Source organism: Salmo trutta, chromosome 12, assembly GCF_901001165.1.
Source record: "Salmo trutta chromosome 12, fSalTru1.1, whole genome shotgun sequence".
NCBI lineage: Eukaryota > Metazoa > Chordata > Actinopteri > Salmoniformes > Salmonidae > Salmo > Salmo trutta.
Window position 1 is genome coordinate 85,699,810 of NC_042968.1, and position 23,713 is coordinate 85,723,522.

At 41.2% G+C, this 23,713-nt stretch overlaps 1 protein-coding gene across 6 annotated transcripts in view; it reads left to right on the forward strand.

The window, feature by feature from the left end:
* Positions 1-23,713, forward strand: part of LOC115204539 (collagen alpha-1(XXIII) chain) — a 90,764-nt gene that overhangs the window by 46,398 nt on the left and 20,653 nt on the right. For 5 of the 6 annotated variants that reach the window (XM_029770200.1, XM_029770199.1, XM_029770203.1 and 2 more), the window contains exons 3-8: positions 8,958-9,002; positions 17,637-17,644; positions 18,907-18,933; positions 20,898-20,924; positions 21,121-21,147; positions 22,513-22,539. In XM_029770200.1, the coding sequence (XP_029626060.1) occupies positions 8,958-9,002; positions 17,637-17,644; positions 18,907-18,933; positions 20,898-20,924; positions 21,121-21,147; positions 22,513-22,539 (161 nt within the window). The remainder of the gene's footprint in view (positions 1-8,957; positions 9,003-17,636; positions 17,645-18,906; positions 18,934-20,897; positions 20,925-21,120; positions 21,148-22,512; positions 22,540-23,713) is intronic. The other variant, XM_029770201.1, reaches the window with a different exon arrangement.

Genomic DNA, 23,713 nt, shown 5'->3' on the forward strand with positions numbered 1-23,713 from the left:
CATTCCGCTTGGAGTTTTCCAAAAGGCACCTAAAGACTCTCAGACCATGAGAAACAAGATTCTCTCGTCTGATGAAACCAAGATTGAAGTCTTTGTCTTGAATGCCAAGTGTCACGTCTGGAGGAAACCTGGCACCATCCCTACGGTGAAGCATGGTTGTGGCAGAATCATGCTGTGGGGATGTTTTTCAGCGGCAGGGACTGGGAGACTAGTCAGGATCGAGGCAAAGACGAACGGAGCCAAGCACAGAAAGGTCCTTGATGAAAACCTGCTCCAGAGCTCTCAGGACCTCAGACTGGGGTGAAAGTTCACCTTCCAACAGGACAACGACCCTAAGCACATAACCAGGACAACGCAGCAGTGGCTTCAGGACAAGTCTCTGAATGTCCTTGAGTGGCCCAGCCAGAGTCTGGACTTAAACCTGATCGAACATCTCTGGAGAGACCTGAAAATATCTGTGCAGCAACTCTACCCATCCAACCTGACAGAACTTGAGAGGATCTGCAGAGAAGAATGGGAGAAACTTCCCAAATACAAGTGTGCTAAGTTTGTAGCGTAATACCCAAGAAGACTCAAGGCTGTTATCACTGCCAAAGGTGCTTCAACAAAGTACTGAGTAAAGGGTCTGAATACTTATGTAAATGTAATATTTCCGTTTTTTATATTTAATATATTAGCAAAGATTTCAAAAAACCTGTTTTTGCTTTATCATTATAGGGGTATTGTGTGTAGATTGATGAGGGAAATAAATGATTTAATACATTTTAGAATGAGGCTGTAACGTAACAAAATGTGGAGAAGTAAAGGGGTCTGAATCCTTTCCGAAGGCACTGTGCAATTGTTTGGAATCCATAAATATGTGTTGTATATCATATTTCATGGATAAACCCTAACCCCAGTCTTTTCACTGTGAATTATTTGATATTGTACCTCTCATCAGTGTTAAGCAGTGCTTGGTTAGGGATAGGCTGTTGTTCAAGGGATAGGCTGTTGTTCAAGGGATAGGCTGTTGTTCAAGGTATAGGCTGTTGTTCAAGGGATAGGCTGTTGTTTAAGGGATAGGCTGTTGTTCAAGGCATAGGCTGTTGTTCAAGGGATAGGCTGTTGTTCAAGGTATAGGCTGTTGTTCAAGGCATAGGCTGTTGTTCAAGGGATAGGCTGTTGTTCAAGGGATAGGCTGTTGTTCAAGGGATAGGCTGTTGTTCAAGGGATAGGCTGTTGTTCAAGGGATAAGTTTGCTAATATGGGTGATTGTTAAAATGGGACAATTGATGGCTACAACAATCAAAGTAGTAGTAGTAGTTTAAAGGATAATACAAAAACTATGGTGCACATTAATGTTATAAACTGTAGTGCGCATTCATGTTATAAACTGTGGTGCGCATTAATGTTATAAACTGTGGTGCACATTAATGTTATAAACTGTGGTGCACATTTGTCACGGTTGTCGTCTGGAATGGAGGACCAAAACGCAGCAGGAATGTGGATGCTCATCTTGTATATTTATTTAAATAACAAGAACACCAAAAACAACAAAACAAAACGAAACGAAACGAGCTCACGAACAACAAAACAGTCTTGTCAGGCACACTCAGCAAAACAAGAAACAATCTCCCACAAACACTAAACCAAACACATACCCATATATAGGACTCTCAATCAGAGGCAACGAGAAAGCACCTGCCTCCAATTGAGAGTCCAACCCCCCATTAACCTAAACATAGAAATACAACCAACTAGACTAAACATAGAAATACATAAACAAGGAACAGTGCCCAAAAACCCCGGAATACATAAATCAAATACCCTTCTCCAAAAACACCACCCCGAACCACATAAAACAAATACCCCCTGCCACGTCCTGACCAAACTACAATAACAAATAACCCTTATACTGGTCAGGACGTGACAACATTAATGTTATAAACTGTAGTGCACATTAATGTTATAAACTGTGGTGCACATAAATGTTATAAACTGTGGTGCACATTAATGTTATAAACTGTAGTGCACATTCATGTTATAAACTGTAGTGCGCATTAATGTTATAAACTGTGGTGCACATGAATGTTATAAACTGTGGTGCACATTAATGTTATAAACTGTGGTGCACATTAATGTTATAAACGGTGGTGCACATTAATGTTATAAACTGTGGTGCACATGAATGTTATAAACTGTGGTGCACATTAATGTTATAAACTGTGGTGCACATTAATGTTATTAACGGTGGTGCACATTAATGTTATAAACTGTAGTGCGCATTCATGTTATAAACTGTAGTGCGCATTAATGTTATAAACTGTGGTGCACATTAATGTTATAAACTGTAGTGCACATTAATGTTATAAACTGTAGTGCGCATTCATGTTATAAACTGTAGTGCGCATTCATGTTATAAACTGTAGTGCGCATTAATGTTATAAACTGTGGTGCACATTAATGTTATAAACTGTAGTGCACATTAATGTTATAAACTGTAGTTCACATTAATGTTATAAACGGTGGTGCACATTAATGTTATAAACGGTGGTGCACATTAATGTTATAAACTGTAGTGCGCATTCATGTTATAAACTGTGGTGCATATTAATGTTATAAACTTATCGTTCTATTTATTGTTATTATTATTGTCATCGCGATGATGGGCTTTGTGTCCATATCGCTCATGTCTAATTACGGGCTCATCCTCGTCAGACCTATGTCACTAGATTAATCGCATTTGTTCTAGGATCTGTTCATTCCACCAAAATATGCTACCTGGAGAGTTCTGCTTTGAAGTGCCGTGTGCTATTAGTCCTGCTACTGGTAGAGCTGCCTGTTGTCTAGACTTCAACTTCCATCACATTGTAGAAGAAAAGTGTTGTAGCTTAATGCAGAGGATGTGCATAGAACACTTAGGTGAATATTGACCAAACTTATAACACTGCTGTCTTCGTATGACCCGTTTCTGAGCTTGAGGGCTGGCAGAGAGCGTGATCATTATTTATGGCTGGTTACATCACCTAAAGGTGCTAACCACAACATGGATTTTTCATTGAAACCAGATCTGCACCATAAGAAGCTGTTCAGTTGTTGCTTATTACCAATACCAACACTCTTCTTCTGTATTAGGGATGAAGGAAAGGTCACACAGAGGAAGTAGATCGTTTCTATCCACCATTCACCCCAGAAGGAAGATTGTAATGAGCATAAAATGAAAGGTGTTGTCTCAATTTCACTTTGTAACGAGGAAATCTGTAGTTTAAACAACAAAGCAGCCACCCTTCCACTGTTTTTGATAAACAGCTGAGAGATGGGGTTGGTGAAATGTAACCACTTTCATATATGTATCACAGAGCTATAAATGCAAAGACTGGCCATCCATGAAATCAGAAGTATAGATTTAACCATGTTTTGAGGCTATACAGTGTTTGTTTACATGTACACTGTTTGTATTTGTATTTATTAAGGATCCTCATGAATTCCTGCCAAGGAAGGAGCTACTCTTCCTGGGGTTTATTAAGGATCCCCATTAGTTCCTGAAAAGGCAGCAGCTACTCTTCCTAGGGTTTATTATGGATCCCCATTAGTTCCTGCCAAGTTGGGAGCCAGGCCCACCCACTGGGGAGCCAGGCCCAGTCAATCAAAATGTATTTCCCCACAAAAGGGCTTTATTACTGACAGAAATACTCCACAGTTTCATCAGCTGTCCGGGTGGCTGGTCTCAGACGATCGCACAGGAGGTGGCTTATGGTAGAGAAATTAACATTCAATTATCTGGCAACCGCTCTGGTGGACATTCCTGCAGTCAGCATGCCAATTGTACGCTCCCTCAAAAATGTAGACATAAGTGGCATTGTGTTGTGTGACAAAACTGCACATTTTAGTGGCCTTTTATTTTCCCCTGCACAAGGTGCACCTGTGTAATGATCATTCTGTTTCTTGATATGCCACACCTGTCAGGTGGATGAATTATCTTGGCAAAGGAGAAATGCTCACTAAAATTGATATAAACAAACATGTTTACAAAATATTAGAGAAAGAAGCTTTTTGTGCGTATGGAACTTTTCTGGGATCTTTTATTTCAGCTCATGAAAGGTGGGACCAACACTTTACATGTTGTGTTTATATTTCTGTTCAGTATAATAGTGAGCCAACTTGTTTTCAGCACACATTTTCTCATGGCTCTCTCTTGTATCTCTGCAGCAGACATATAGTGAGCAATATGTTTTGAACATCAAATCGCAATGCAATCGCAGTATTGAATATAGAATTGTCAGAATCTTAATACATAAGTATCATGATAATATCGTATTGTGAGGTGCCTGGCAATTCCCAGCCATAATGAGCAAGACAACATGGTCTGTTGAGATATGAAGTCTATTTTGAAGCAGCAGTTGGATGTGTCTCTAGCATTTCTCTTGTTCTAATGGAGAATATAATGACAAGGTGATATTCTCTCTTCCATGAATGGTGTTTTAGTATGCCTTGTCTAACAAAGCCAGCACTCGACTGCTGCCGCTCTAACACGTGAGCCAGTCGCAGTACATTTAAATCAAACCTTTCCTGTCTGTCATCTTCAAACCTTCTTACAACAGTTTCCTGTCTGTCATCTTCAAACCTTCTTACAACAATTTCCAGTCTGTCATCTTCAAACTTGGATTATCGTTGTGTTTTTTTTATGTGCAGTTCCTATTGACACTACTAGTACCAGGGAAACATAGCTGGAAACGTGTGCTCCATCGTTGTCTCTACAGACCCAAGAGAATATCAAAGATAAAAAATATTCCTTAATATATAACTCACAATAACTCTAGTATTCTCCCTAGATAATATTGCACTATTACTCAGTTTGTGTATCAGACATGCTCCTTAAATAAGCAAGTCTCAAAGTAGTTTAAATGTTTTGTATCAGACAAGTTCCTAATATTTTAACTCTAGGGCTATTTAGCGATCTAAAATTAAGCTTCAAAAGATAATATTTAGTTTGAATGTTCTGCCAGGTTGATTGAGCTGCAAAAGTTAATAAGTGTGTATTTTTAATCTAAGAGGGCTACTGGATTTAGATTGTTCCATAAAACACACACAATCTTCACCCCGAAAAAAAAAAGCTCCTTCCTGTGTTGGTCATTTCTGCTTTAAGTTTTCTTTGGCTCCATCCTGCCGCGACACTGTGGTATCTTAAGATGTGGATAAGCACCACTAATCTACGTCTGGTCTGAATTGGATCCCAAGTGGGTGGGTGGAGGGGCGTCGACCCCAGTTATGGCTCTTTCCTCCTCCTTTTCACACCCTCAGCACACTATAGGTTCTTTTGTGGTGTTACAAATTAAACAAGCTAACACGTACCACCTGCTAAATTACTGTCCATGGAATTCATTATGAATTCCCTCTATTCATGTGCATATTCCAGCACCTCTAAGGCTCTTAATCCAACACTGGTGGAGGTGTGGGTTTTTGGAACACCTATATGGTACCTTGAAGATCCCTATTAACATAGTGTCTGGGTGCCAGGTGATAAATACATATTGAAGGTCCCTATTAACATAGTGTCTGGGTGCCAGGTTATAAATACATATTGAAGGTCCCTATTAACATAGTGTCTGGGTGCCAGGCGATAAATACATATTGAAGGTCCCTATTAACATAGTGTCTTGGTGCCAGGCGATAAATACATATTGAAGGTCCCTATTAACATAGTGTCTTGGTGCCAGGCGATAAATACATATTGAAGATCCCTATTAATTAACATAGTGTCTGGGTGCCAGGTGATAAGTACATATTGAAGGTCCCTATTAACATAGTGTCTGGGTGCCAGGTGCTGAATACATATTGAAGGTCCCTATTAACATAGTGTCTGGGTGCCAGGTTTTGCATACATATTGAAGGTCCCTATTAACATAGTGTCTGGGTGCCAGGTGCTAAATACATATTGAAAATCCCTATTAACATAGTGTCTGGGTGCCAGGTGATAAATACATATTGAAGATCCCTATTACCATAATGTCTGGGTGCCAGGTGATGAATATGTATTGAAGATCCCTATTAATTAACATAGTGTCTGGGTGCCAGGTTTTGCATACATATTGAAGGTCCCTATTAACATAGTGTCTGGGTGCCAGGTGATAAATACATATTGAAGATCCCTATTAACAAAGTGTCTGGGTGCCAGATGATAAATACATATTGAAGGTCCCTATTAATTAACATAGTGTCTGGGTGCCAGGTGATAAATACATATTGAAGGTCCCTATTAACATAGTGTCTGGGTGCCAGGTGATGAATATGTATTGAAGATCCCTATTAATTAACATAGTGTCTGGGTGCCAGGTGATAAATACATATTGAAGGTCCCTATTAACATAGTGTCTGGGTGCCCGCTGATAAATACATATTGAAGATCCCTATTAACATAGTGTCTGGGTGCCAGGTGATGAATATGTATTGAAGATCCCTATTAACTTAGTGTCTGGGTGCCAGGTGATAAATACATATTGAAGGTCCCTATTAACATAGTGTCTGGGTGCCAGGTGATAAATAGATATTGAAGGTCCCTATTAACATAGTGTCTTGGTGCCAGGTGATAAATACATATTGAAGGTCCCTATTAACATAGTGTCTGGGTGCCAGGTGATAAATACATATTGAAGATCCCTATTAACATAGTGTCTGGGTGCTAGGTAATGAATATGTATTGGGCCAGATTGTTGTTTCCTCCTTCTCTCCCTCTCTCTACTGGATCTCTTCCATCCATAGTAAAGATCATCACAGAGTCAGCTACCCAAAATAACTTTTAGTTCACTATAGTAACTCTGATTATAGCCATACCGGTCTCGTTTTCGTACTGTACATTTAGAGAAAAGTACAGGTATGTCCTCTGTGGCTGAGTTGTGGACCTCTGTAGCTCAGTTGGCAGAGCATGGTGCTTGCAACGCCAGGATAGAGGGTGTTCAATTCCCTGGACCAACCGTACATGAAATGCATGACTGCAAGTCACTTTGGATAAAAACGTCTGCTAAAAATCTTCAGGACAATGGATTGAGTTAAATCACATTTGTTCTTCTGTGAGCTCATTTCATTGGGACAGAGCCAGATGGCCTTAAAATTATTATTTCAATATCTTGCTGCATGTTTTATTTTGATTAGTTCTGAAGAAGGGCAACATCACGCACACAAAGTTTAGTGTACAAGTCACATATTCCTCCTTTAATAGGATTTATATGGAATTTAGTGTTGTGATTTTTCTGCAGACAGTCAGAAGGTGGCGTAAGGGGTTTATTCATCATAGATGTGTACGTATAACTCCAGTTTTAAAAGACGTACTGTATACCGTACACTAACAATAGAGTGCGGGAAGGAACACTGTTCCTTTTCTCCTGGAACACTGACTATTTGGCCTGTTCGTAATAGGCATGTAAATTGCACATGTTGGATCTGTTGGATAAAACAAAGAGGACTTTCACGTTAACATTTAAATGGTAATTCAATCTCTTTTGTTCAGTTTTGCGTAGTGGTGTGTTGTGTCCAAGGAACTGTCCCATTGGTAAACGTTATACAGAGCTGACGTCATCTGAACACGTAGCTACCCTCCCCCTGCATGTGAGCTAAAGCAATTAGCCTTTGGAACAAGTACTGTGGTAAAATAATATGGTGTTACAGTATTTTCTTATTAAAACCATAAACCGTTCTTGAGATCTGATACCTTGCATGTGCTTGACTATGACTTGGGCTACTGCGTCAGGGTGAAAGCATGTTGAATATGTTATCTGTGCTGTGGAGGATGTGGGCCAGTTGGTCTTGTTTAATCTCAGTGGACTTGTGTAATCAAATCAAATCAAATCACATTTGCTTGGTCACATGCACCGAATACAACTGGTTTAGACCTTACTGTGAAATGCTTACTTACAAACCCTTAATCAACAATGCAGCTGTAGCCCCTGATCCATGTGGGGGTTATCGATATGAGGCATCCAGCTACATATGGCCTGGCTTCAGACTGGAGGGGTAAGTCCACACAGCCACAAGCAAATGAAAAACAGAGGGAGAGTTGTACAGCACGTTGAAACTGCACTCTCATCACGCTCATATTGTGATTCACAATTTCCCTCTCTGAGCCATATCACATCTGAATAGGTTGATAAAATGCATGCAATAGGTTGATTTAAAAAAACGGGCAATTCCAAAGCTTTGATGGTATCTCAAATCCTACTCATCATCCATGGACGCCTGACTTTGATGTGGCTAAACTGAAACCCTGGTGGAAGAGCCTTCCCTTCATCATGTCTGGTCAGGTCACCACTCACCAGTGTGTTTGCAGATAGGATTCTAAACATTATCTTTATGAGAGGCTGCACTGTGCCTGGATTCTAATTAGAGCAGATTGCTCAGCGCTGACAGACATAATAATTTGTTTGGCTTGTGTGTGATGTCACTGTTGGCTGGGGCCTTCCTGCAGATGCAGCCAGGGGAAAGCTGAGGGGACGTGGGTCTGTGTGTTCCGATCGCTGCTGTCAGGAATAGCCCTTTTCTCAGCCGGGCCTCTTATCTTCAGGGTGGACACACCAAGTTAGCTTCCACACTGATCACTGAGCCTGTCTTCAGGAATGGGAAACAGAAAGGCAATTTTTCTCACGCTGTCTATCAGGTTCCTATATTATATCACCCATCAGTCAGTTAGTGATCTGTTAACCCATTGTCATAACATCAGTTTTGGCAGGTCATGTGTACTATCTCCTCCTGTCTCTACACACAATTGATACTCTGTAATGGAAGAATCTTATCGGACTTGTACAAACACGGTCCAGACTAGTTCAGATATCTGAGAAGTAAACAGATCATTCCTCATTGGTAGCTGTGCAAGTTGCACACTATGACATATAGGTTGTTGTTTTTCATTAAGCTGTAACCCCTACTTTGGTGACAACAAAAGACAGGCGATGAATAACCTCCATTTATCTCTCTCTCTGTCATCCTAGGGCCTCCAGGAAAACGGGGAAGGATGGGAAGACGAGGCGACTCTGGTAACTAGTCTCTCTTAGTTCCTATGTTCCCTCAGTGTGTTCAGTGCTTATCGTCCTGAGCAGTGTGTTAATGTGTATGTTTATGTGAGCCAAAGGGTAGAGTGTATCAAAGTGACCAACAGATCTGAGTGAATTGTACAGTACCTCCCTACAGTCCCTGGTTGCAGACAGCCGGGGGGAGATTTGACAGTGTGCAGCTGCTGCAGGCTTCTTAATGACTTTTCACCCTGCCAGTGTTAATGACTTTTCACCCTGCCAGTGTTGACTGCCTGGTGGTCTCACTTTTCTCTCTTTCATCTGAAGGAATCCATCCATTCTCAGGAATAATTATACACAGACTTCTGTATTCTTCAAATCCTTTCAGCGATGCCTACGGACAGCGGACTGCAAAGAGCTGTTGTGGAAGTACACCATTAAAAAGGGGGATGTCCACTGCTATAATTGGGTTCTTTCTTATCGCATTCTTAGTGTGCAGTTCAATTTGCTTGGAATGTTCTTTGACATTTGTCATATCAGGAATTTTGGCAATTCTGACCTGTTCTTTTTCTCTCTGTGGATATGAAACATGGTGGCGCTATGCAAGCCCTATCACAGCATCCTTAGTCAGAGTTCACAGGTCATTCATGATATGATAATTGAAACACCTTATTTGAAAATGTCAGAAGAAAAAATCCCCAAATAATCAAGAACACCTTGCTAGTGTTACAAAATGTCCTTGATGACTTAGCAAGGTTTTAGTGCAGATGTCTGAACTTTCCCCCTAGGAGTGTACTCCTCCCCTATTATAAAGATGAGTGTGACCTTGAGAGAAGAAACTAAACTACACTACATCAGATACATACAGAGAGCCTTAATCTGGACAGTAGCCTGAACTCCCCTGTGCAGACCAGAAACTGATCTCATCCATAATGTTTAGTGGTGGGTGGCGTTGGAGATAAATAACAAGGGTAAATCACAATCTCATCTCATCACTACATTCTCACGTCATGGCTGGCCCAAGGGGTCTGCATATATCTGAAATATGTGGCTTCTACCTGTCAGTTCGGCCCTTGACAGTGCAGAACACACATGCAACTTAGCAAGGGGGATGGAGAGAATAGTTGCCTCTTTTTTTCTGTGCAGGGAGTTGAGTAGGGTTACTCCACTGGCTCCAAGCCCCCAGCCCAGCGACATACATCTCCATAAAAAGCAGCCTTCTGGCTCCTGTCTGCTGAGCTGACTCCACTCCACTCCTGACTGATAAAGGTTCTTCCTGGACCAGCATAGTTCCTCAGTGGCACATTCCATTAGCGATACCAAATGTCTTATGAGCATCATTACTCGTCTGTGGCGACCTAAATGCCAGAACTGGACAAGAACCTGACACTCTCAGCACACAGGGGGACAAACACTTACCTGGAGGTGACAGCATTCCCTCCCAAATATGCCCCCCAAGACACAACTATGACAAAACAACCAACAAAAACTGGTCACAACTCCTGCAGCTCTGTCGCACGCTGGGTCTGTACATAGTCAATGGTAGTCTTCGAGAAGACTTCTACGGTAGGTACACCTATAGCTCATCTCTTGGTAGTAGTACTGTAGATTACTTTATCACTGACCTTAACCCAGAGTCTCTCAGAGCGTTCACAGTCAGCCCACTGACACCCCTATCAGATCACTGCAAAATCACAGTCTACTTGAACAGAGCAATACTCAATCATGAGGCTTCAAAGCCAAGGGAACTGAACAATATTAAGAATCGCTATAGCTGGAAGGAAAGTGGTGTAGAAACCTACCAAAAAACAATTAGGCAACAACAAATTAAATCCCTTTTAGACAACTTCCTGGACAAAACATTTCACTGTAATAGTGAAGGTGTAAACTTGACAGTAGAAAGCCTTAACAGTATATTTTACCTTTCAACTTCCCTATCAAATCTAAAAATGTCAAGCAGACAACCTAACAAAATGGAAAACAATGACAAGTGGTTTGATGAAGAATGCAAAAACCTAAGAAAGAAATTGAGAAACCTATCCAACCAAAAACGTAGAGACCCAGAAAACCTGAGCCTTCTCCTTCACTATGGTGAATCACTAAAACAATACAGAAATACACTACGGAAAAAGAAGGAACAGCACGTCAGAAATCAGCTCAATGTAATTGAAAAATCCACAGAATCTGATCACTTCTGGGAAAATCGTAACACACTAAACAAACAACAACACGCATAATCATTAACAGCAGACTCGTACATTTCCTCAGTGAAAACAATGTACTGAGCAAATGGCAAATTTGCTTTTTACCAAATTACCGTACGACAGACCACGTATTCACCCTGCTCACCCTAATTGACAAAGAAATAAACCAAAAGAAAGGCAAAGTCTTCTCATGCTTTGTTGATTTCAAAAAAGCTTTTGACTCAATTTGAGGGTCTGCTATACAAATTGATGGAAAGCGGTGTTGGGGGAAAAACATACAACATTATGAAATCCATATACACAAACAACAAGTGTGCAGTTAACATTGGCAAAAAAACACACACATTTCTTTCCACAGGGCCGTGGGGTGCGACAGGGATGCAGCTAAAGCCCCACCCTCTTCAACATATATATCACGAATTGTCGAGTGCACTAGAAAAGTCTGCAGCACCCGGCCTCACCTTACTAGAATCTGAAGTCAAATGTCTACTGTCTGCTTTTAATTTGATGCATCTATCCCCAACCAAGGAGGGCCTATAGGAGCACCTAGATCTTCTGCACAGATTATGTCAGACCTGGGCCCTGACAGTAAATCTTTTTAAGACAAAAATAATTGTGTTACAAAAAAGGTCCAGTTGCCAGGACCACAAATACAAATTCCATATACCACTTTTGTTTATTATCTATTTCACTTGCTTTGGCAATGTAAACATGTTTCCCATGCCAATAAAGCCCTTTTAATTGAATTGAATTGAATTGAGAGACAAAGAGTCAGAGCGAGAGAGATAGAGAGAGAGAATTTCTTATACTGACCTGAACATACAGTACTATGCCTATAAATGTTTCTAATGGACAGGATCAAGCAGGACCATGTTGTGCTCATGGGAAACTACTCAGCTGTAACTAAAGTACTAATGTCCTATTCAGTACAAACCATAAGATTAACCCTGGCCTATACGGATAGGGATACATTGATATGTTTATTACAAATGAAATAATACAAGTTTAAGCATAAACATGTTAGCAATTGAAAGGAAACAGTTTGGAGATTATGGAAAAGTTATTAGACCAAAGTTAACCTGGCAGTTAACCTTGACACATGACCAAATTCAAACATTACACTGTTTGAATTTACTGTACTTTTTGCCGCATTTGTTGATAACGGAATCTGTAAACACTGCAGATACAATCAGTAACATGATAAGAATATTCATGGAAAATATGGGTTAGGTACACTTTAAGACAAAAAAAATGACAAGGTGTTGAGTGAGAAGACTAACTGGTGTCTCCAAGTGGACACACACCTCTCCCAAGTGTGCACAGTTCCTAGGTCATTTCGATGCACTTTTATGACTGAAAGAAGAGTCTTCAACTATAAAGTGCTTTTTCGACTTCTCCTAGCTGTGCTGTTGAGGGACTAGAGCAAGCACACTTGCAGTTGTTTTGTTTGGAACACAGCCTTGCATCCCCGCCCTCACACAATTACTGTTGTTGTTTTCACTTTCACTTGGCAATTCAGTTCAAGATAAACATGATTTATTCCACCCATGTCTTGTTTATAATATATATACATTTTTATTTTTACGAATAGTGCTTTCATTGATAAATGTTATCTATCCGAGGTAAATGACAAATATTGAACTGTATATGACATGAGTTTTATGACATATTTAATATAATCCTCAACGTCTCATCTTTCAAAAGACAAAGAGTCCTTTAAAGCATTTCCCTCACTCAGTCAACAACAAAAAATTCAAAAGTTGCGGGTGCAACTTTTTCTCTGAGCTCTGACGTCTTTTATAGCATGTTGCTGTACAGCCACTGCGTTCCAATTTAGGTGCTTATCGGTGTCCAAGTCTGCCATTTTCAACCAGCATACGCCTATGAGTGTAAGCTTGAGCTAACTGAGAAAGACAAAGGAAAAAAGCTTTAGCTGTGAAAAAACAATTGTTACCACTAGAAAGCATAATTTGATTCGATCCCCAATAGATTTCCATTAAACTGAACTGATTTATTCCTAAAAATTCCTAATTTTAATTCCTTTTAAAAGGGTATTCTGCATTTCAAACAAAATACTGAGGGTTGGGGCTCGAGCTATGGGTGTAAGGACTGACCATCCATGATATAAAAATGTATAGTTTTAACCATATTTTGAGGCTATACAGTGTTTGATTACAATTACATTGTTTACAAACAGTGGAGTAAAAATAAAACATGTGCCAGTTTGTTTTTCTCGGTCGCTATTTCAATGTTTGAATGACGAATCGTTCGATTTTTCCATTGTGTTGGTGGTGACGGTATGATTGATTTCCACGTTTTTGAGATCGTTTTTTTTCAGGATGAGTGATGAGTCTTCCGGCGCATTGGGTATCTCACTGCACCCCGTGTTTCATATCTTGATATATACAGACCGACGGATTGGGAGTGCATTTACATTATAGTGCTTTTGATGGTCAACTTTCTAGCTCCACCCAGAACTTTTGGACTTTGTAGCATTCCCAGAAAGCAATGATTATTGAATCATTGTTGGTTTTACACTGGTTGTGAATGGAGAAATTCAACCACTTAAATTCGTAGACATACAGTGCCTACGAAAGTATTCAGACCCCTTGACTTTTTCACTATTTTGTTACGATATCTACACACAATACCCCATAATGACAAAGCGAAAAGACGTTTTCTTAATTTTAGAACATTTAGTTGAAAGTGCGTGTCAGAGCAAAAACCAAGCAATGATGTTGAAGGAATTGTCCGTAGAGCTCCGAGACAGGATTGTGTCGAGGCACAGATCTGGGGAAGGGTACCAGCATTGAAAGTCCATCAAGAACACAGTGGCCTCCATCATTGTTAAAATAGAAGAAGTTTGGAACCACCAAGACTCTTCCTAGATCTGGCCGCCCGACCAAACTGAGCAATCGGGGGAGAAGGGAATTGGTTAGGGAGGTGGCCAAGAACCCGATGGTCACTCTGACAGAGCTCTAGAGTTCCTCTGCGGAGATGGAAGAATCATCTCTGCAGCACTCCACCAATCAGGCCAGACGAAAGCCACTCCTCAGTAAAAGGCACATGACAGCCAGCTTGGAGTTTGCCAAAAGGCACCTAAAGACTCTCAGACCATGAGAAACAAGATTCTCTGGTCTGATGAAACCAAGATTGAACTCTTTGGTCTGATTACCAAGTGTCACGTCTAGAGGAAACCTGGCACCATCCCTATAGTGAAGTATGGTGGTGGCAGCATCATGCTCTGGGGAGGTTTTTCAGGGGCAGGAACTGGGAGACTAGTCAGGATTAAGGCAAAGATGAACAAAGCAAAGTACTGATCCTTGATGAAAACCTGCTCCAGAGCGCCCAGGACCTCAGACTGGGGCAAAGATTCACCTTCCAACAGGACAACGACCCGAAGCACACAACCAGGACAACGCAGCAGTGGCTTCGCCACAAGTCTCTGAATGTCCTTTAGTGGCCCAGCCAGACCCCGGACTTGAACCTGATCAAACATCTCTGGAGAGACCTGAAAATAGCTGTGCAGCAACACTCCCTATCCAACCTGACAGAACTTGAGAGGATCAGCAGAGAAGAATGGGAGAAACTTGTAGCGTCATACTCAGGAAGACTCGATGTTGTAATCGCTGCCAAAGGTGCTTCAACAAAGTACTGAGTAAAGGGTCTGAATACTTATGTAAATGTAACATTTCAGTATTTTATTTTTTAATATATTAGCAAACATTTCTAAAAACGTGTCTTTTGCTTTGTCGTTATGCAGTATTATGTGTAGATTTTAGAATAAGGCTGTAATGTAACAAAATGTGGAAAACATCAAGGGGTCTGAATACTTTCCAAAGGCATTGTAGCTATGGATGCAAGGACTGACCAACAATGATATTAAAATTATAGTTAACCACATTTTGAGGCTATGCAGTGTTTGTTTACAAAATCTAAAATGTTGGGTTCTGATAGGGATGACAGTTGAACTAAGCTCATGAGGCTTTAATAATGTATATTATTCAATAATCATTGGGTATATACAGGAGTGTAACTTTGGTTTTAGAAGTTGGGGGGGGACATCATTTTTATTAGATTTTTTTTCACAATAAAATCACAGTATTGAATCGAAATACATATAGAATCGTGCGAATCGCGAGAATCGCAATACATATCGTATCGGCACCAAGGTATGATGTAATAATTTCGTGAGGTCCCTGGCAATTCCTGGCAGCCCTAGTTGACCCCCATCTCTGGTCCTCATATAGCTGTAACAGCAGCCTTTTTCTAGTGGGTATGACTCCTGGCAGGCTGGCATTCAGACCACACGGGTGAAAACAGAGAGAGGGATTGTCATTGCCCAACCAGTCTCTGTGATTAATGTAGGGAAACAATGCTATTACATAGGCCTGGATATCCTCATTGTGGTGTGTGTGTACATGTTTGTCTGTTTTGTGTAATGCAGGACAGACACACACACACACACACACACACACACACACACACACACACACACACACACACACACACACACACACACGCGCACACACGCACACACGCACACACGCACACACACACACACACACACACACACGCACAGGGAGAGAACAAAGGCAGGAGGGCAGAGCCTTCTGTAATCAAACTCATCGTGTCTCTTGATTGCAATGACAACCGAACAAACAGAGCATCATGGGAAGTGGGGTTTTGTTATGGCAACGACTGATAAAGAGTATACAGTACCAGTCAAAGTCTGGACACACCTACTCATTCAAGGGTTTTTCTTTATTTTTTATTATTTTCTACATTGTAGAATAATAGCGATGACATCAAACTATGAAATAACACATATGGAATCATGCAGTAACCAAATAAGTGTTAAACAAATCAAAATATTTTTTATATTTAAGATACTTCAAAGTAGCCACCCTTTGCCTCGATGTCCGCTTCGCACACTCTTTGCATTCTCTCAACCAGCTTCATGAGGTAGTCAACTGGAATGCATTTCAATTAACAGATGTGCCTTGTTAAAAGTTAATTTGTGGAATTTCTTTCCTTCTTAATGCATTTGAGCCAATCAGATGTGTTGTGACAAGGTAGGGGTGGTATATAGAAGATAGCCCTATTTGGTAAATTACCAAGTCCATATTATGGCAAGAACAGCTCAAATAAGCAAAGAGAAACAACAGTCCATCATTACTTTAAGGCACAAAGGTCAGTCAATGCGGAACATTTCAAGAACTTTGGAAGTTTCTTCAAGTGCAGTCGCAAAAACCATCAAGCGCTATGATGAAACTGGCTCTCATGAGGACCGCCACAGGAAAGGAAGACCCAGAATTTCCTCTGCTGCAGAGGATAAGTTCATTAGAGTTACCAGCCTCAGAAATTGCAGCCCAAATAAATGCTTCACAGAGTTCAAGTAACATATACATCTCAACATCAACTGTTCAGAGGAGACAGCTTGAATCAGGCCTTCATGATTGAATTGCTGCAAAGAAACCACTACTAAAGGACACCAATAAGAAGAAGAGATTTGTTTGGGCCAAGAAACATGAGCAATGGACTGATGAGTCCAAATGTGAGATTTTTGGTTCCAACCACTGTCTTTGTGAGATGCAGAGTAGGTGAACGGATGATCTCTGCATGTGTGATTCCCACCGTGAAGCATGGAGGAGGAGGTGTGATGGTGTGGGGGTGCTTTGCTGGTGACACTGTCTGTGATTTATTTAGAATTCAAGTGACACTTAACCAACATGGCTACCACAGCATTCTGCAGCGATACGCCATCCCATCTGGTTAGTGGGACTATTTGTTTTTCAATAGGACAATGACCCAAACACACCTCCAGGCTGTGTAAGGGCTATTTGACCAAGAAGGAGAGTGATGGAGTGCTGCATCAGATGACCTAGCCTCCAAAATCACCAAACCTCAACTCAATTGAGATGGTTTGGGACGAGTTGGACCGCGGAGTGAAGGAAAAGCAACCAACAAGTGCTCAGCGTATGTGGGAACTCCTTCAAGACTGTTGGAAAAGAATTCCAGGTGAAGCTGGTTGAAAGAATGCCAAGAGTGTGCAAAGCTGTCATCAAGGCAGAGGGTGGCTACTTTGAACAATCTAAAATATAACATATATTTTGATTTGTTTAACACTTTTTTACTTACTACATGATTCCATATGTGTTATTTCTGTGTTTACTATTATTCTGCAGAAAATAGTTAAAATATGTAGAAAAAAGTTAAAATATAGAAAAACCCTTGAATGAGTAGGTGTGTCCAAACTTTGACTGGTACTGTATGTATAGTACCTTTTGTTGTGACACAGGACATATTAACATGTTGGGGGTATTTTAATAATCAACCTCCACTGAGTTATATTCCAACTCTGATGTAGAACATGAAAGTTACCGGTGTAAAACTGATCACATGTCATCATCACTAACTGCATTTTTCTGTCCTTGTTTGTTTTCTGTTTCAGGATCTCCAGTAAGTACCGTTCCACCATGGTTAATGGGGTTTTAGTAGATGTTTCTGGATCTCCAGTAAGTACCGTTCCACCATGGTTAATGGGGTTTTAGTAGATGTTTCTGGATCTCCAGTAAGTACCGTTCCACCATTGTTAATGGGGTTTTAGTAGATGTTTCAGGATCTCCAGTAAGTACCATTAAACCATGGTTAATGGGGCTTTAGTAGATGTTTCAGGATCTCCAGTAAGTACCGTTAAACCATGGCTAATGGGGTTTTAGTAGATGTTTCAGGACCTCCAGTAAGTACCGTTCCACCATGGTTAATGGGGTTTTAGTAGATGTTTCTGGATCTCCAGTAAGTACCGTTAAACCATGGTTAATGGGGTTTTAGTAGATGTTTCAGGATCTCCAGTAAGTACCGTTAAACCATGGTTAATGGGGTTTTAGTAGATGTTTCAGGATCTCCAGTAAGTACCGTTAAACCATGGTTAATGGGTTTTAGTAAATGTTTCAGGATCTCCAGTAAGTACCGTTAAACCATGGTTAATGGGGTTTTAGTAGATGTTTCAGGATCTCCAGTAAGTACCGTTAAACCGTGGTTAATGAGTTTTTAGTAGATGTTTCAGGATCTCCAGTAAGTACCGTTAAACCATGGTTAATGGGGTTTTAGTAGATGTTTCAGGATCTCCAGTAAGTACCGTTAAACCATGGTTAATGGGGTTTTAGTAGATGTTTCAGGATCTTCAGTAAGTACCGTTAAACCATGGTTAATGGGATTTTAGTAGATGTTTCAAGATCTCCAGTAAGTACCGTTAAACCATGGTTAATGGGGTTTTAGTAGATGTTTCAGGATCTCCAGTAAGTACCGTTCCACCATGGTTAATGGGGTTTTAGTAGATGTTTCAGGATCTCCAGTAAGTACCGTTAAACCATGGTTAATGGGGTTTTAGTAGATGTTTCAGGATCTCCAGTAAGTACCGTTCCACCATGGTTAATGGGGTTTTAGTAGATTTATGAGTATATATGAACCTAGTGGGCTGTGTTTCAGATAAGGTAAGTGAATGGACACATGGGAGGCAACAGCAGGTAAATAAGAATTTTCTGCTCAGCTCAAGTGTATTTGCTGTAGTATTTGACCTCAAGGTGTAAAGGGTAAATGCTATTTGAGAATTGCAGCATTAAAATGAAAAGTCTGCCATAATAGGATTGTTTAAAAGCATCCTGATTTTAATCCTAATCCTGGCCTTTAGTTGTCTTTTCTTCTCTGTGTAATCCTAACAGGGCACGCCTGGACGGGATGGTTACCCGGTAAATGTCACTCTTAATCTCTTTTCTGAGCAAGCGTTCTATTATTCTAATACTCTAAACCAGCACGATTTAACCTAGAATATGGTCTTCCATAACCTCCAGTCCTAGAATATCGTCTTCCATAACCTCCAGTCCTAGACTATGGTCTTCCATAACCTCCAGTCCTAGAATATGGTCTTCCATAACCTCCAGTCCTAGACTAAGGTCTTCCATAACCTCCAGTCCTAGACTATGGTCTTCCATAACCTCCAGTCCTAGAATATGGTATTCCATAACCTCCAGTCCTAGAATATGGTCTTCCATAACATCCAGTCCTAGGCTATAGTGATCATCCCTCATAACCTCCAGTCCTAGACTATAGTGATCATCCCTCATAACCTCCAGTCCTAGACTATAGTGATCATCCCTCATAACCTCCAGTCCTAGACTATAGTGATCTTCCCTCATAACCTCCAGTCCTAGACTATGGTCTTCCATAACCTCCAGTCCTAGAATATGGTCTTCCATAACCTCCAGTCCTAGAATATGGTCTTCCATAACCTCCAGTCCTAGAATATGGTCTTCCATAACCTCCAGTCCTAGAATATGGTCTTCCATAACCTCCAGTCCTAGACTATGGTCTTCCATAACCTCCAGTCCTAGAATATGGTCTTCCATAACCTCCAGTCCTAGACTATGGTCTTCCATAACCTCCAGTCCTAGAATATGGTCTTCCATAACCTCCAGTCCTAGACTATGGTCTTCCATAACCTCCAGTCCTAGAATATGGTCTTCCATAACCTCCAGTCCTCGACTATGGTCTTCCATAACCTCCAGTCCTAGACTATAGTGATCTTCCCTCATAACCTCCAGTCCTAGACTATAGTGATCTTCCCTCATAACCTCCAGTTCTAGACTATAGTGATCTTCCCTCATAACCTCCAGTCCTAGACTATAGTGATCTTCCCTCATTGCTCCAGTTAAGTGGTTCAGCTATTGTGTGTAATGTCACCTGCACCTCTCCTCGGCCCGGTTTCCCAAAAGCATCTTAAGGCTAAGTTCATTTTAGAACCATAAGAGGGCCTGCCATAAGTGTCCCCCGGCCAAATTAATATAGCAATGTACGCTAATAGTTTATGGAATCCCATTGTGACGTAGAGGGGGACATTATTTGGCATGACAGGACCTCAGGAGGATAAGACAGCCCCATCTACTGAATACATCAGGAACAGCTATCTTGTACTACATAAATAATTCAAACAAGTCTACTGACTGCATCTTTCACAAGTTTCTCCTCAAGAAAATAATGTTTTTATGATGCTGCTGCAACTTATCCATCTCTCGGGGACTTAAAAGGTGTTATGTTGTGGTCTCAAGCAGTCACACATTTGGTGAACATCAAATGGTTCATTCTATTCAGACGAAGGTTTGAGCCAGTTGTTCTGGCATTAGGTCCAGATGCATTGGGTTGCATGTGTTGGCATCCCACATGCTTAGATGGGATCAACAGGGAAATGCACTAGCCTGTGAAGTCGCTCCAATAATAACAGTGATGTGAGCCCAAACTCTGTGTTCGGGACAGAACCACATGTGGGCCCAGTTGGACTCACAGGTCCCCCCACAGTATTCACAGAACAGTTCATGTATGTCTCTTTTGTTTTGAATCCTTGCTTCATTCATCTGTCTTTTTCTTTTTCACTTCAATGGCTGTGGAATATTATGATAGTTCTTTGGACAGAGTTCAAGAGCATTTCAGCACTTGTGCAGCACTGGACAGCGACCTACATAATGACTATACAGTGAACATGTGGACTCTAGACTGACTGGAGTTTTTACCTATGTTTGTCTATGGCCTGCTAAATCATTTGGCCAGCAGTGCACCCAATTGATTTGATATTTTTGCTACCAAAACATTAATGTACTGTACACAACTGTGTTCATCTTAAACATAATATTTATCCTCTATCCATGTTGTTGTATTCTAGGGCCCACTTGGGATGGATGGGAAGCCTGTAAGTAGCCATCTTCATCATGCTAATGTTGTGATAACGATGTTGATATTCAGCTCACAGTCTACTTCATACAGTACAGCTCTAATTAACAATGTGTTTATTTAATTACCATAAACATTGTATGTGTTCTACTCTTGCCATGAACGACTTGTGATGTGATCATTTTGTGAATGAAACATTGTCTTCCTATATACAGGGTGGTCCTGGTCCTATGGGAAGCCAGGTATGTATGATGATCTTTTTAAATATCTCTTTAACTCCACGTTTTGGATGATCAAACACCAGATGTGGACATGTGATATAGCAGAGCTGACCGTCTGCCAAAACACTCCAGTGTTCTCCACCTGTCATCTCATTAGTATGGTTCAGTTGGTAGAGCATGGTAAATGGAATATATACTTATTATATATTCCAAAGCTGTGTTACTAGTCTGGAAAGGTGTACCCATTCTTCTGTGTGCTATATGAATCTCTGAAGTCAGCCCTGAAGCCAGCTTTGAAGCCAGCCCTGAAGGCTTTCCTGAAGCCAGCCCTGAAGCCAGCCCTAAAGGCTGCCCTGAAGCCAGCCCTGAAGCCAGCCCTGAAGGCTTCCCTGAAGCCAGCCCTGAAGCCAGCTTTGAAGGCAGCCTTGAAGCCAGCCCTTAAGGCTTTCCTGAAGCCAGCCCTAAAGGCTGCCCTGAAGCCAGCCCTGAAGGCTTTCCTGAAGCCAGCCCTGAAGCCAGCCCTAAAGGCTGCCCTGAAGCCAGCCCTGAAGCCAGCCCTGAAGGCTTCCCTGAAGCCAGCCCTGAAGCCAGACCTGTGTTTATATCCAAGGGGATAAATGGGGTGTGTCTTGACTGACGTGAGCCTCTTTAAAAAGCAATTTCTTATTGGTCAACTGTTTAGACAGTTTGGAAAGTGAAATAGAGGCTACTTATAATTTAGCCAGAGTTTATTTTAAAGTACCCTTTTCTTAGGAGATGATCTGATTCATTAAATAGTTCCGAAGGCCTTGGCTTTTCAACACTATCCCCACATGTAATTACTCAATGATGTGTACTATATACAGAGGAAATGGTTGCAAGACCTGTGTAAAGATGTTGCCTTGCGTGTGGAGACAGTCTGGGCTTTGAGGCTCCTGTTATTCTACGGTGTAGGAACATGCAACAGCCCAATGCTCCAACACCAGTATAATATATATACGGATAGAAACTACAGACAGAAACTCAATCTGTGTGTTGATTATAAACCGCCTGTGTCCATTCATTCACAAAGCCCATTCATTAGTCGCAATCTAAACACACTCCAAGAAGACCTCATCACAGAATGAATTGTAGAGTGTAATGCACTGAGGCCAAAACTCTTCATATGTCCTCCAGCCGTTCTAAGAGACACAGAGAGTTAATTAGTGAACAAAAGCTGTGTTCTTCAAACCCACACAACCCTGATCCCTGCCAGAGGTGTGGGGGGGGGGGGGGGGGTCTTTGGAAAGTGAAAAGTTAAAAAATCGCTGTGAATATCTTGGAAGGAATGAGATGTGTCAGAGTTCATTATAGTCCATTATTTCCTTGTTCATAATCATGTTTTGTTTTTCTCACCTCTATCGTCAGGGACTGTCTGGGCCAAAAGGAGAAAAGGTATGACAAAACACCCCTTTTCTATTGTACAATTCATTCAGTTATGATACAATTTGAAACATGAAATGGAAAGAAATTCTGGAAGCATGATAGTAACTTGCTTTGTACCTTTGATACCTGTGGTACAGTGAGGGAAAAAAGTATTTGATCCCCTGCTGATTTTGTACGTTTGCCCACTGACAAAGAAATGATCAGTCTATAATTTGAATGGTATTTTTATTTGAACAGTGAGAGACAGAATAACAACAAAAAAATCCTGAAAAACTGTCAAAAATGTCAAAAATGTTATAAAATGATTTGCATTTTAATGAGGGAAATAAGTACTTGACCCCTCTGCAAAACATGACTTAGTACTTGGTGGCAAAACCTGACTACCAGGTTTGCACACCAAGGGATTTTGTCCCACTCCTCTTTGCAGATCTTCTCTAAGTCATTAAGGTTTCGAGGCTGACGTTTGGCAACTCGAACCTTCAGCTCCCTCCACAGATTTTCTATGGGATTAAGGTCTGGAGACTGGCTAGGCCACTCCAGGACCTTAATGTGCTTCTTCTTGAGCCACTCCTTTGTTGCCTTGGCCGTGTGTTTTGGGTCATTGTCATGCTGGAATACCCATCCACGACCCATTTCCAATGCCCTGGCTGAGGGTAGGAGGTTCTCACCCAAGATTTGACGATACATGGCCCCGTCCATCGTCCCTTCGATGCAGTGAAGTTGTCCTGTCCCCTTAGCAGAAAAACACTCCCAAAGCATAATGTTTCCACCTCCATGTTTGATGGTGGGGATGGTGTTCTTGGGGTCATAGGCAGCATTCCTCCTCCTCCTCCAAACACGGGAAGTTGAGTTGATGCCAAAGAGCTCCATTTTGGTCTCATCTGACCAGAACACTTTCACCCAGTTGGACTCTGAATCATTCAGATGTTCATTGGCAAACTTCAGACGGGCATGTATATGTGCTTTCTTGAGCAGGGGGACCTTGCGGGCGCTGCAGGATTTCAGTCCTTCACGGCGTAGTGTGTTACCAATTGTTTTCTTGGTGACTATGGTCCCAGCTGCCTTGAGATCATTGACAAGATCCTCCCGTGTAGTTCTGGGCTGATTCCTCACCGTTCTCATGATTATTGCAACTCCACGAGGTGAGATCTTGCATGGAGCCCCAGGCCGAGGGAGATTGACA